Source organism: Limulus polyphemus, unplaced genomic scaffold (assembly GCF_000517525.1).
Source record: "Limulus polyphemus unplaced genomic scaffold, Limulus_polyphemus-2.1.2 Scaffold1982, whole genome shotgun sequence".
NCBI lineage: Eukaryota > Metazoa > Arthropoda > Merostomata > Xiphosura > Limulidae > Limulus > Limulus polyphemus.
In genome coordinates this window covers 105,889-120,114 of record NW_013667592.1, presented here as the reverse complement: position 1 = coordinate 120,114, position 14,226 = coordinate 105,889, and the positions used below count along the sequence as shown (strand labels likewise).

The window sequence follows — 14,226 nt, the reverse complement described above, 5'->3', positions numbered from 1 at the left end:
AGGTAAAAACGGCTGCTGCTATGATTTTGTCTGGTTTATGAGCTCGTTGCTGTCCTAATTTAGGATCTTTTTAATATATTCTTGAAAATGTTAAAAAATAGAGAGAGAGAGAGAAAGGGCGCCCAGCGAGGATGTTTGCCCAAGGTCCCGTGCCGGCTCTCGACTTTCCTGAACTTACTTAACAATGCTGTTTTACTGCCACTAGTCACGAACAGAAGGAGCATTCTCTCTAATTATCTGTGTGTATTTCTTACTGACCAATCTAAAGCTTTGTTGGTAGAATCACTTATACACCTGTAAAAAAAAATTGTACTTCCTAGAACTTATGTCAAAATCTAGTAGCAGTCCCCAGAAAAGTCTAAACAAATATATTCTTTATGCAACATACAGAGATAGATATTTCAAAAGAAAAGTACATTCATTACACTTTGTAAATTACAAAAACAATTTGTTACTACCCCGATTGATAAAGCTGGCTGTAATTTTGGTTTTGTGTGTCAAAAGTTATATGCACAAATTTTACTTAAAGAAATTAATACCACAAGTACTTTTACTTAAAGTAATTTAAAGAAGTAATGTTATTACTAATTTAGATACATTGTTTTACTTTATTAATGTATATACTCAATTTAGACACACTGTTTCACTTTATTAATGTATATACTCAATTTTGACACATTGTTTCATCACTTTATGAATGTATGTACTCAATTTAGACACATTGTTTCACTTTATTAATGTATATACTCAATTTAGACACATTGTTTCACTTTATGAATGTATGTACTCAATTTAGACACATTGTTTCACTTTATGAATGTTTGTACTCAATTTAAACACACTGTTTCACTTTATGAATGTGTGTACTCAATTTAGACACATTGTTTCACTTTATGAATGTGTGTACTCAATTTAGACACATTGTTTCACTTTATAAATGTATGTACTCAAGTTAGACATGCTGTTTCACTTTATGAATGTATGTACTCAATTTAGACACATTGTTTCACTTTATGAATGTATGTACTCAATTTAGACACATTGTTTCACTTTATGAATGTATGTACTCAATTTAGACACATTGTTTCACTTTATGAATGTATGTACTCAATTTAAACACACTGTTTCACTTTATAATGCTTATTAGCAGAAAGTATTCTTCACAGCAAGTTGTCTTGGAGTTTATATAAACCAAGAAATTAATAGTTTACATACATATGTATAAGCCTATGTCAATAAATTTTTATTATACTCACAAGTCTAGTGGGTAGAATAGAAGCACCACATATTTTCCTTTATAGTCTGAGAGTTTGATTTCTTTAAACTGGTTGTCCACTACAGCTGTTCCCTTGAAGTCAGGAGCAGGATGTTGGACTGATGCCGCTAGACGACAACTTCCTGAAACATTAAGCATCAGGCACTATAACTTATTTTCTTGTACTTTATCATTCAACAGTAAAACAACTTGGTTTTGATCACAGATTTATTTCCCAACAAGCAAGTTCTATGTTTAAAGCTCTGATTTAGAAACAAATTTCACAGTTAAAAGTATCCATACTACCTTATTTTTATGACTTACACATTTAATAAAATAAATCTTATTGACATTAGTTGTTCTCCATCTCCACAACTTTCAAAACAGTTTTAAAAAGGTGCTAAGCTCTTTAAAACCAAATAGTTTAATTAATGTTTTTCAAACTTTAATGTATTGTTTTGTCTGTAACAACCAAACACACACAATTGTTGGAATGATAAAAACCTCATAAAAAGTTGTAATAAATATTACCCCCCCCAAAAAAAGAAGACTATACAACTAGTGAAACATGTTACTTTTATTTTTTTTAATGCAATTCTGATAATATTTAAGAAAATAAGCACAGACATTATTCATTGAACAAAAAGAATAAAGGGGAAGAAAACTCAACATGAATTGTGATAAAAATTATTTTGCGATTGCCAGCTGAAACTTGCCTAACTTAAATTAATATAGGCCTAATTATACAATTACTAAGTTTTGAAATTGGAAAGTACATTTAGTAATTTTTATGTAAAAAGGAGATTAAAAAAAATAATTATATATGCATTAAGATGGTGCAAAGTTTAAATAGGTTCAACAAAATACTGTATGTAATATATATGATCATTTGAAAAGGGTGCATTAATCTTTCAGAGTCTGAGCAACGGAGAACTAATGAAAGTGAAAGGAGTGATTAAGAGCAACTGTCTAATAATTAATAAATTCTACAAGATAATTTTATCCACTAAAACAAAACCCCGGGTGGCCTAAAATTGAGAAAAAAAACTTCTTTCTTATACTTGTAAAAACCATTTTATATATTTATTTCTTCTAAAAAATTACACCACGTTATAGAACTATATATTATAGAAACTGGCTAACAAATATTTAATCTGTAAATGTCTTCAGTATTTTAATATACTGAAAATTAAACAGGTCTTGGTAATTCTTTGAAGTAAAGTACACAGAGCTGTATAGAGACATGTTGCACACATTTTATGAACAGAAGATGACCTACAAGTTTTAGAAATATTTATTTCTGGAATATCAAACAAGCAAAATGTATAATTTTTACTTCACTTAGAGCTTTGACAAACAAACTTTCACTCGTTTAGCTATGTGGTTACAGTTATAGGTTATGTTTTTTTCCATTGTTGGATATACAGAACTGTTTAGTGTAAGAGTTATAACTTAGTTTATTTATTGATTAAATATTTAATGATTATTTAGTTTTCATAACAAGAGTGTTAAAAGCGATAGTTATGACAAGTTTTGTTATGTAACTTGGTACGAGTCATGTGCTGTGTAAGTACTTTAATTGTTGTACTAGGCCTTTGTAATATTGTTGACCTCATCTTACTCAAAGCCTACAAGTTTTTCTCATTATATTTAATATTGTTGTTACTAGAGGGCTAGATATTTGTAGATTTTTTCTGTCTCGTGTTATAAATATGTGCAGATACAAAGTGAAGGTTATGTTAGTGAAAGTGAAAAAAGTGAAGGTAGACTGCATGATTGTCAGTTTGGCCATAAGGGGCAATTCCTAAAGTGAAAGTTTCATGGTTTCTATTGTAACAACAGAGAAAGAAAAGAATAATTCATCTTGTCAATTGAGTTCTAAAGTAACTGAACCAGCCTATGTAGACTTTGGACAAAAAAATGAGAATTACTTAAAGCTCTAGACTCAACTGTGGTAACCAATAGTGTAACAATTTTTTTTGTAAATACATTTGACTTGTTCTGAATATATTATTTTTTTAAAACAAGTGGATCATGTGCTGTGCATTTATTATTGAAATTTATTGCCAACAAGTCAGACACCTACTGTAGAGAATCTGGCCCCATAAAAACTGACATCCATGAAAGTTTTGTTCAGTGTTAAGTAAAAAAATTAATATCTCTAAACAAACAAACAAAAAATCTAAGTATTAAGCTCTAAGTTCAGAACGGTTCTTCCAAGGTAACCCTTTTGTGCGTGTCGTAAGAAAACTGCCTAGTTTAATGGCAACTGTTATTAAATGCATTACTTTTGAGAACTGTAAGTGTAAAATACACTAAATTTTTTATGACTCAAAGAAATATTTTCATTGGTCAGATAGATTCCTTCTATAAACTAGAGCTAATGTATTCCATTTGGATTACTGACAAATAGATTTTTCTTACCAGTGTGAAAGCTTTTGATATTATTCATACATCCTGTCAGGGTTGAACATCTTGCAGTTTGAAATGTCTTGAAAACAAAAACCCACATATTATCACATTAAATACAGTTATTAATTAATGATCTCAAATACCACTGGAAATTCTACTTCAATAATGTAAACTACTTAAGTATTGTGATTTTTTTTTACCAGCATTTTTATTTTTTATAGTATAGAACTATAGATGAACAACTACGTGTCAAAAACAAAATAAAACAGCACCTTAACTCGTAAACTAAACCACAGATAAACTGTGTTGTTAAATCAATGGATAAAATTATGAAGAGCATCTTGATGAAGCAGGTTACTTTATATAAATACATGAAAACAAAATTTTTAGCCAACAGTGCAATTTAATAATAATCTCAGCATATTTTCTATAAATTCTAAAGCTTGCACACAATGCGAAGTATTCATCAATATTAAGACAGTGCGGTCAGTAATTTTATCTAGAAATTAGTTCATTAGAGTCTTGATGCATTTGTTCATATCCCTGTACTTCAATATGTAATAAATACTTGAGATTTACATTTAAAAATGCCAAACATTTTTCAAAAATTGGTAAAAATCAAACAATTCATTAGAGTCTTGATGCATACGTACGTGTCCAACTGGTAAAAGTGTGAGTTCGTGGTCAATTTGTTAGACCACAGAAGATATTCACAATCTATAGTAAAAATACGACAACGAGTGCCTAAGCCTTACGACCTTTTCTTCAACACCAATGTTGTTTGATGCAATGTTATAGATTGTTGGTCGGCAGGAAGATTTCACACAATACGTTGAGGTCAGTGTTGTTCCTTTTCTCATTACTTGATTTCCAAAATTCATCAATCAGGTGTGAACAGTAATCAATGACTTCTGAAGCTCTGTTTAGATGGTCCAAAGTTAATGGGAGATGAATGCGAATACTATACTATATATTCCTGTTTGTCCTTGCATCTTGCAAGGAGTTGGCATGTTCAGCTGGATGCGTGATTGGATGCTTTGTCAAGCCATGCTTTATTAGCATCCAGTCCATATGTAGATGGTATTTCCTTATAGTACAGTGGTGTAAGCACTAGAGCTGTTTATATTGTTGGGCTCATTAATTGATTATTATCACACGAGACTTGAATAGTTGGAATACTCCAAAACAGTAACAATTGGAAACATTAATCTTGATTAATGGATTATTTATGCGACATTAATTAATTTAATCCTAATTTTGATTAATCAGTTATTTTAAGAGACAACAACTGATGTATTCTGTGCTCATAGTTAATTAACTTCATCAATTAATCAAGTCAATTGCCCAGCTCTAGTCAGCACAATAGTCTGATTCTCCATGTTTGTTTGTTTGGAATTTTGCACAAAGCTGCACGAGGGCTATCTGCACTAGACGTCCCTAATTTAGCAGTGTAAGACCAGAGGGAAGGCAGCTAGTCATCACCACCCACTGCCAACTCTTGGGCTACTCTTTTACCAACGAATAGTGGGATTGACCATCACATTATAATGCCCCATGGCTGAAAGGGCGAGCATGTTTGGTGTGACGAGTATTTGAACCCGCGACCCGCAGAATGCGAGCTGAGCGCCCTAACCACCTGGCGATGCCGGGCCTGATTCTCCATGTATTTAATTTATCATTATAGCTGTAATTGATAATCATTGCAGGTTCTAAAAATAAACAAGAAACCTATTCTATCATTTGATTCATAAAATTTTACTGTGTTATATTGGTTTCATGATAATTCCACCCTTCATCAATATCCCTGATCAAAGGTAAAACAAAGAAAGGACTAAGCTTCTTATACATATTATACGTAGAATATTTTGAGTTGTTTTTTACTGACCTCAGAGAATCTGTATGTTTATATAGGCTCTGAAGTATATGCAGTAGTGATGTTACTAACTTATTATCCTGAATAATTCATCAGGCAAGTTGTCTAACCTACTAAAAAGAAATACCAAACCTAATCTATTTCTAGATTCACCACTTGCCATTGTCTTATACTGGTTTTGGGTATTTCACCCCCCATTAACATTGTATCACCTGTATGTTGTTAATAAACCAAACTTTTAACAACATTTACATAGTATATTATTTATAGTCTACTTGTATTCAGTGTTGATAATATTTTTCTAGACTACAATAGTTAAGACTAGTGTAGGTGTTAACCACTCACAATTTATAGGGTCCAATGGGTGAAAGGAGTAGGTTTTATTGGCATGCACTTTTTAGGATGCTAGTGGTGAAGATGTGCATTATTTTATTGAGTATGCAGGGTGGAGGCAAAATTGGAGGATCTCCTAAATAAGAGTATAAGCAATAGATACAGAGAAGTGTAAACTGTGGGAAATGGTAGGAGGATTCCAAGAAAAACTTTTATCTGTAACTGACTGTAAGGGATACAGTAGATAATATTAATAATGACTTTCACTGAAACTACTAGTACTATTACTAGTAGTATTACTATTAGTGTTAGGGCTAGAATAAGTAGATATTATTGTAACGAGCCGTTTGTATTAATTTTAAATTAATTAAGAGATTATGAAGATATGGAACTATGGGAGGAACGGGACAGAAAATGATGGGAATGAAAAACATGACGATACTATAGTTGTAGGGAATTTTTTGGTGCAGGTTGTGAATAAGATATTCTATGGATTAAACTCATTATTATTAGCAGTAGTATTACTATTATTAGAACTTCCACAGGTTCTGGTACAATACTGTACTGTTCAGTAAACTTAATCAAGACTTAAGCAACCAAGCATGGCTGTAATTACACAATGATTTACTTTTAATAGCGGTAGTACTTTTACAAATACAACTGAGACCAGACTTCCAAAGTACACAGTAAATCTAAAATCAAGGTCACGGCTCAGTGTAGGGTCTAGAATCCTAGTTCAAGTTCCAAAGCTGCTTAATTAAACTTTTATTTTTAAAGTTAAAACTGTAACTTATTTACTAATAAAGCTATAGTTTTAAAACAAAGCGCACTGTAAAAAGTATAAAGTAAAACTTACCTTACACAACAATCCACGAATAATTCCAGCCATCTTTACTGTTCACTGCAGTTATTAATATTAAAAAACCGACACCGAGGATAAACAACCTTTCTTAATCTCAAAATTACGTTGCTGTGACGTTCATGAGTACGACCATGTGAGATAAAAAATTTGCTCAATTGCGTTGCTTGTATAATTTTGGTTTCGCAATAATTTTGGATTCATCCCAGCTAATTGAATGCCCTTTATTATAAATATGTAAATCAATCGAAAAACTGCCATAGCCACATAACAATACTTTTTGGAGCTGAAATAAAAATACTTCCCACTTAAAACAGTTGATACAAATGGAAATACTATTTGAAAAATAACCACGTTTGAATATAGTCTATAGCGAATGTTATTGCTAAGCGAACATATTTTTTTTCTAAATGTCTATATACTTTCGAACACATTGTGTATATTTGTGGTATTTTAAAGAAATTCTAAAAGATAATTCTTAATAACAGTACTAACAGATAACACATTGTATTGTCTCAATTTTCCTTTTGGATTTTGAAATAAAGTAAAATTAGTACAGAATAAACCTAAAAAAGGCAGTTCAGAAAACAATTAACATGGTAGGATATTCTATTATTGTCAACAACAACAACAAAAAAAAAGAACAGTTGCCGAGAATTTAAGTTATTCTAAGTTTCGAATTCATTTCAACTCAGTTTAAATCCAGCCAACCCAAGCAACATGCCAAAGTTAATTTTTTTTAATTGCTAAGCTGCACAATGAACTGACTACGATGTAGCTAACGAAGGATCGAGCCAGGAATTCTAGCGTTATAAACCTTCAAGGGTCAAACTTACTGAATCTGACTTAACTGTCAAGTAAATATTGTTAACAATAGAATTGAATCACATATTTGTAATTAACCTATAGATTGTGATGCATTTATTTATCTTAAGGATCTACTCATCATTGGCTCTATTGACAATGCCGGAGGTTTATAGACTTAGAACTGTTGTATTGATGTCAAACGCATAATTCTAACGGTATTCTCTGGTAAAATTGATCTAATATATAGTCTACCACATTCCCATAGTACAGTAGGTTCGAAACTATTTACCTATCAATCATGAAATGAACACTGACGGCCAGTGTAAAATATGAACACACACATAAAACAGAAAATAAGAATCTTTATTTAACAGAAAGAAACATGCTAGGTTCCTTCTTTTTTATACTGTCTGACTTTATAGCTTTGAGCTCTCTGGCTGCTGGTGTAAGGAGTGAGACTTCTTCACTCCACGACGACAGAAAGAATTGTCACACAGTTAAAGGAAACCAAAGACCTAATGCGGTATCCCACAATCTTAAATTATCTATGTCAGTGATCATTCTCATTACACATATCCAAGAAGAAATTAACTCAGAGTTCATAGTAAGTTGTAAAAATCTCTGTACCACCCCTTCACTTGGAATATAATCTCTACCTATGGAAGAAGCAATACAGAAGGCAAAGCAAACAGAAGCTTATTGAGGTATCTAATCTTAGCGTGAGAAAATGGTCAAAGCAAGGTTATGACAGTGTCATTCTGTTCACAAGAGCATTTCACTAATTGCAGTAAATACATATATTTCTAATATTTCTGAATACATCTGAATAGCATTAGTTTTTCTTGTTATAGAATGGTAAATTTGTCTGTTTTGAAATGCCATATCCTGATCAATTTAGAAATGACATACCTTAAACAGACTTAATAATTAATAAACTACACGTATTGATGCAAATCAGACTGCATAACTTTCTTCTTTTTACTGAACATTAAATTTCGTAATTAATTATTTAAAATATATACTGTGCTAATCAATATAGTATGGCTAGTCTACGTATCGAATCTGTCTCATTTATATTTCCCTTTTTCGCAAAGCTACACAAACTAATAGACTAGAGGGGAGTCAGTGAGTCAATAGCATCTACTGCTAGCTCTTTTGCTACTCTAATCAAATAATGCGATGGCCGATTTTGCTGAATCGGGGACATAAACCACTGACTCTTGGGTTTACAGTTCAGCACGCTAACTACTAGGTCATGCTTGGCCAGTCTATATTCATCTGAATGAAACTTTAAAAATAACTTCCACCAATCTCTTTCCAACATAGACCGACATACATTTTAATTTCACCTCAAACAATTCCAAGAATTTCTCACCCTTCGCAAGTGAAATCGTTAATCTAAGACCAAATATACGATGTCGCCATGGGCTCTTAACTACTCAGCTTAGGCTGAGTGATGTCACGTTTGTACAGTTTGGTTCTGTTAACAATGTTCCTAAATTGCCGGCATATCCAAACTTCTACAGCTACGTACATGAAATGAAGGTAGTTACTAATGGATAAACCTATTTATGAATACACGTATCAAAGCTATGCAACCTGTTAATGGTGGATCTCACATTATTATTCTTTAGAGCAGAAATATTAGGATAAAGCGTAATAATTTTTGTACAAAAAGTAAGAGTTAGTATTATAATGTTAAAACTTGATGTTTATTAGAACATCCAGGCATTAGTTTATTTGCAAACGTAACTCAAGCAAATAACATACGTATGAGGTTCTAGAGAAAACTGAAACACCAGGAAGTATCAAAATACTTATCAAAGCTCCGGTAATACTGATTACATTGTCCAAAAAGTGATTTTGATACAATCATATGTAAAATAATTATAACAATCGAAACACAACGATTTCGATTACATTAACAATAACAACAAAATATTGATTAAAAATTTAAACAGTTGACAACAAGCACATTTAATGCAGTATTAAATAGTGGAGAGAAAAATGAATATCTTTCAAACATATATTCACAGAAAACAGCAACAACATAAGTCTTTCAACCACTACTACGCCTTTCGTATTCCTGGCGCCCCAGTGGCAAGTCTGCGAACTTATAACACTAAAAATCGGGGTTCGATAAATGCGTACTAGGTGGATGATGAAACTGGTATTGGACGAAAGTTCTCGTTGACACTTGATATAGTGTGTTTGACATATTGTTATACATGTTTCTTTACATTCACTAACAAGTTCTCAGAATGATTTTAGCAGAATGAATAACACTATCACTATCAGTAAGTATTTCTGGGACTGCATTTGCTCGAAACTTCGGTGGGTAACGCTTCGGTTTTCGTGTTAGGCCTTCATCAGGCTATTTACTACAAAACTTCTGACCGTGTAATTATGAGATATTGTTTTATTTACCCTAAGTATTTCACTTAAATTTCATGTCATAAAAAATTTATTGTGAAGATGTACTGAATAGATTATTTAAGACCTTTTTTTTTAATTATTCCATTAGAACTATTGGTCAAAATTGAATATATTATAATCAAATTTGTTAATAAATTAGGTTATGATTGATTTTTTTTTTACGTGCGGGTTATAACTGGCACAGTTATTTAGTATAAAGTAATTTATAAACATTTAAAATGGAAGATAACGCACAAAAACGAGGTTAAACGGCTTGTTATAAATATTTATCTTTAACAATTAGAAATGTCGGCACCAATTTGTTTCTCAGTAATATCTCCAGAAGGAAGGCTTAGGCCAAGAAAACAAAAATACAGGTTTAGCGTCTACCTCCACTCTTGTAGAGTTTTCTTTCATTTGAATTATCGTTTTTACATCAAAGAAGATGTAAAATAAGAATAGAAAATAAGATGAACACAGTTGCTTCGTTTTGCCCGTTTTCTTTATTTGTCATAAATTCTGTATCGTTTTGATGAAATAGTGAAACAGGTCATGAAAAAATGGGTGCAAACTTTCTTTAAAAGAGGTCATTTACAAAAAAGGGACCTCTTCCTTTTTACGAAAACTCTGGACTTGGCCTTAAAGTCAGAGTAGGTGAATACTTTAATTGTACGTTTTTCTTAATTTTAAGCTATCTCTTCACATGTGATTTTAGCCAAGATATTCAAGTTATCCTTCAATCATCTAAGAAAAGATATACAATATCTTTTTGTCCTCAGAATTTAGCCGAGATGCAAGTTATCCTTCAGCACTTACACATGTCGAGTATATTTGTTTACGTAATGACTTTAGCAGATACTAATTATCTTTCAACATTTCTTATAAAGATACATAGAGAAAATTTTTTACACGTGATTTTAAAACAAATTAATTGTAAAAAGTTAGCCATTCCAACCAAGGCACAACTTAACGGTTTTCCCTATTCATCTTATAACTGTGTGTCTATCATGATGGAATATATTTCATCAGAGTTGTTAATAATATATGAACCATTTTTTTGTTTCTTTGTCTCCCTTCTATCTTCAGATCAAATTTATGTAAATCCTGATTTATTAATGATTGTGTTTGCTAAGAAAAGTAGTGTACAATTTAACCATTAATCTTTTAAGACATTTTGCTGTAATTATTTTCATGATTTCCTAATAATTATCACCACACATTATATAAAATTTAAATGTTCTTAATTTTGTGGATAATAACATAGTTCGGATTAGTTATAAGCCAAAGAGATATCAATGCTATCAGGTGCTGTTATTGTCCAATGGGTATATAGGATTTTCGCAGCCAGACTAATGGCAGCATTCGCTAGGGTTTAAGGAGTTAATACTTTCATTTATTTCAGGTAATTTTGAAATAAGGTATTCCTTGGATCCTCAAACTCTGAAGCATGGAAATCACATACAAGAATACAAAATCTCTTAAACAACTAAACCGGAAAACTTACTTATTTACTTTTGTAATTAATTTAAAATTACACATAAGGAAACACCCCCCGTTCAGCAAAGATCACTTTCATCCCTTACTTTCTAACCCAATGAAATTACAAACAGTGGGTGGGTAGGGGGGAGATTAAGGTAGAGGAGGGATCATCTTTGGTCACTTTGCTTATCTTTCTGGTTCTATAAGACAGTTATCTCAAAGTGTTTTATAACATGATAAGACTGTGTTAGGTAATTACACATCTCGGACCACGATCTTGTGAGATTATCAGCTTGAAAAATAAAGTGTCTTTCAAGAGCTTGAAACCTCATCAAAGATATTGTTAAATAAAACATGCAGATTGGTTCACCCATAAAAACTTGGCCAAACCATAAAAGAAGCTAATATATGACACAACTTAATTATAACAGTAATAAACACAGGACTTGGTCGTATTAAACTACTTAGCCCTGGCAGCAGCATGTGTGCTATGGGGGGGTGGGCAGATTTTAGAAAAGGTAAGCAAAATCAGTTAACTCGTATTTATTATTACACGTCACTGCACATTGATTAATAAATTATATATGACACCATATTATTATGAAGACTTCACATGAATGTAGTTTCTCCAGATTTTTTAAAAATTATTCCTATTATTATTAAGGCATTAGAAACCTTTACATCTTAGCTACTTATTATGTTTAATTTAATTGTATATTTTTTTAGTTTCTGGTTTATTATCCATAGGCTTTTTAATATCAGTTCGGAATTTAAAACTTGTGTGTGTGTGGACAAGATCTAAACTAAATGGACATGCCCCTCCTCCCACGAAACTACTGTATTTTTCTGACATTTGGTAAAACTTGGGCCAAATCATATCCTTCAAATTATGGTAATAAAAAACAGTACACAGTCTTACTACACCACTGTCTATTTTCCAGATGTTAGGTAAAAAAAATATCACTGAAAGAAAACTCAGTACTGGATTACATGTCTCTAATTCAAAATGTTTTCCCCAAATATAAATCTTTTGCTGTACCATAAATGCCAGCTTTACCCTGAGGTGTTCAATTTTCATTGAAACTAAATAAAAAGAAATACCAACTGTAACCAGCATTTAATAAAGACTTTAATGTAATAAAAGTTGTACACATTTCACTGGTAACTTTTAAACTTGATTTGTAGTATCATTTTGTTTCAGATATAATGTACTCTCTGTACAAATGAACATGAAAAAGTAATAATATTTTTTTAATCTATCTTCAGTAATAATCTTAACAGTCCTTGATTCAGTACGTGCACAGTGCTGATGGTACGAGATAATAAGCTGAGTATCCAAACAGCCCGTCACATACAAATATCTTATATACAAAATAAATAGTAGCAATTATCTTCAGAGACAACAAGTAAGTAATTACAATAATTCTAATATCTGAAATGCATCTTATTAACAGACAAACTTCAACATTGGGAAACACAGTATTGTTGCACAAGGGTTTTTGAACAAACTACTCTCTAAACCAGAGCTAGGATGATGGCAGTGCTTTTCTTCAGATATGTTTACAAGGCAATCATAATATGGCTTCAGCAGCATGATACTGCTGCATCAGGACTTGAATGTGAATGGGTAGGCAGGACTGACGATCGTGGGTCACGGGGTCCAGAGACAACCATGACAGAGCATTGTAACCTTCCAGGACATATCTAGTTGATGAGAAATAATCGGATAAAATATAGAACATTTTCTTTCTACTAAACTAATGTATACACTAAGTAAAATGTGTTTAGTAACATCAGGTTTCAAGTATAGTACAATTTACTAAATATAAAAATACTGGAAGATGTTTAACAAATGAGCTCAAGTTATAATTTTGAGGTTTTCATTGATTATATCATGTTTCATTTTGATACATATTTTATAAAAGTTAATAAATATGCTACTAAAACAACAACTTGTTCTTAGAACTTTCAAAAACGAAATACAGCTAGTTTTAAAAGAGCTAGAACTAATATTCAACTAATGAACAACTGCTTATTTTATAATGCAAAAAAAAAAAAAAGGTTTACAGATTATGATAAAAAAACAACCTCAGGCACATCTATAAACAGAAATTAGTTTCAGATGGTATTTTGTGAAATGGCTTAAAAAGTCAACAAATGGGATGAATTTTTAAGAGTTGATATAACTTGCTGATCAGCTGGTTAGAACGAAAGTCAAACTCTATTTTTGAAACAGTTTTATTTATTTAGTGTAAAAGTTAATGCTAAACAAGTTTGAATTAGATATGAAACCAGTGTTCCCTTTAACCTGTGCAGCCACACAACAACCAATGAAGTGCAGTGCACATCCTCAGTAATGTTGAGGAGTCTCAACATGTTGACGACTTTAATGACCTTGGCAGTCAATAGGCATAAAGCCCAAATAACAACCAACTGGTAGCATTGCAAAGTAGCCTAATGAGTCAATAGGGTTTATGGTATAACCCCCCCCCCAAAAAAAGTACACATCCACACGTTGCCTTGGATACTGATACACATGAAAAAGTTAGAGGGAACATTGCATGAGACTACGTGATTTTGTAGGGGAAATAAAGAAAAATTCTAAGATCTTAGAAACTAGCAAAATACTTAAACAGAACCATCCCCTTCCATTATTTTGAGTCGTAGCACACTTTTGTTTGGCTACTGACCTCCTTACTCATTCACAAAATCACGGAGGTAAAACTGGAATGGCTGCCAAACTCAAATTGTTATATACTCGCTTATCTACTTAACTTCCAATTTCTGGAGGGC

General features: G+C 31.9%; 2 protein-coding genes across 3 annotated transcripts in view; both read right to left on the bottom strand.

Moving 5' to 3' along the window:
* The window catches only part of LOC106465563 (peroxiredoxin-like), a 13,088-nt gene extending 6,202 nt beyond the window's left edge, over positions 1-6,886 (bottom strand). Inside the window, exons 1-3 of one of the 2 annotated variants that reach the window (XM_013925791.2) lie at positions 6,730-6,886; positions 3,680-3,746; positions 1,257-1,398 (exon numbers count right to left, since the gene is read on the bottom strand). In XM_013925791.2, the coding sequence (XP_013781245.1) occupies positions 1,257-1,398; positions 3,680-3,746; positions 6,730-6,762 (242 nt within the window). In that variant the 5' untranslated portion in view covers positions 6,763-6,886. The remainder of the gene's footprint in view (positions 1-1,256; positions 1,399-3,679; positions 3,747-6,729) is intronic. The other variant, XM_022393486.1, reaches the window with a different exon arrangement.
* Positions 6,887-12,544: 5,658 nt separating this feature from the next.
* The window catches only part of LOC106465561 (mediator of RNA polymerase II transcription subunit 13-like), a 73,431-nt gene continuing 71,749 nt past the window's right edge, over positions 12,545-14,226 (bottom strand). The window contains exon 27 of the mRNA XM_013925789.2: positions 12,545-13,137. Coding sequence (XP_013781243.1) covers positions 13,005-13,137 — 133 coding nt within the window. The 3' untranslated portion in view covers positions 12,545-13,004. The remainder of the gene's footprint in view (positions 13,138-14,226) is intronic.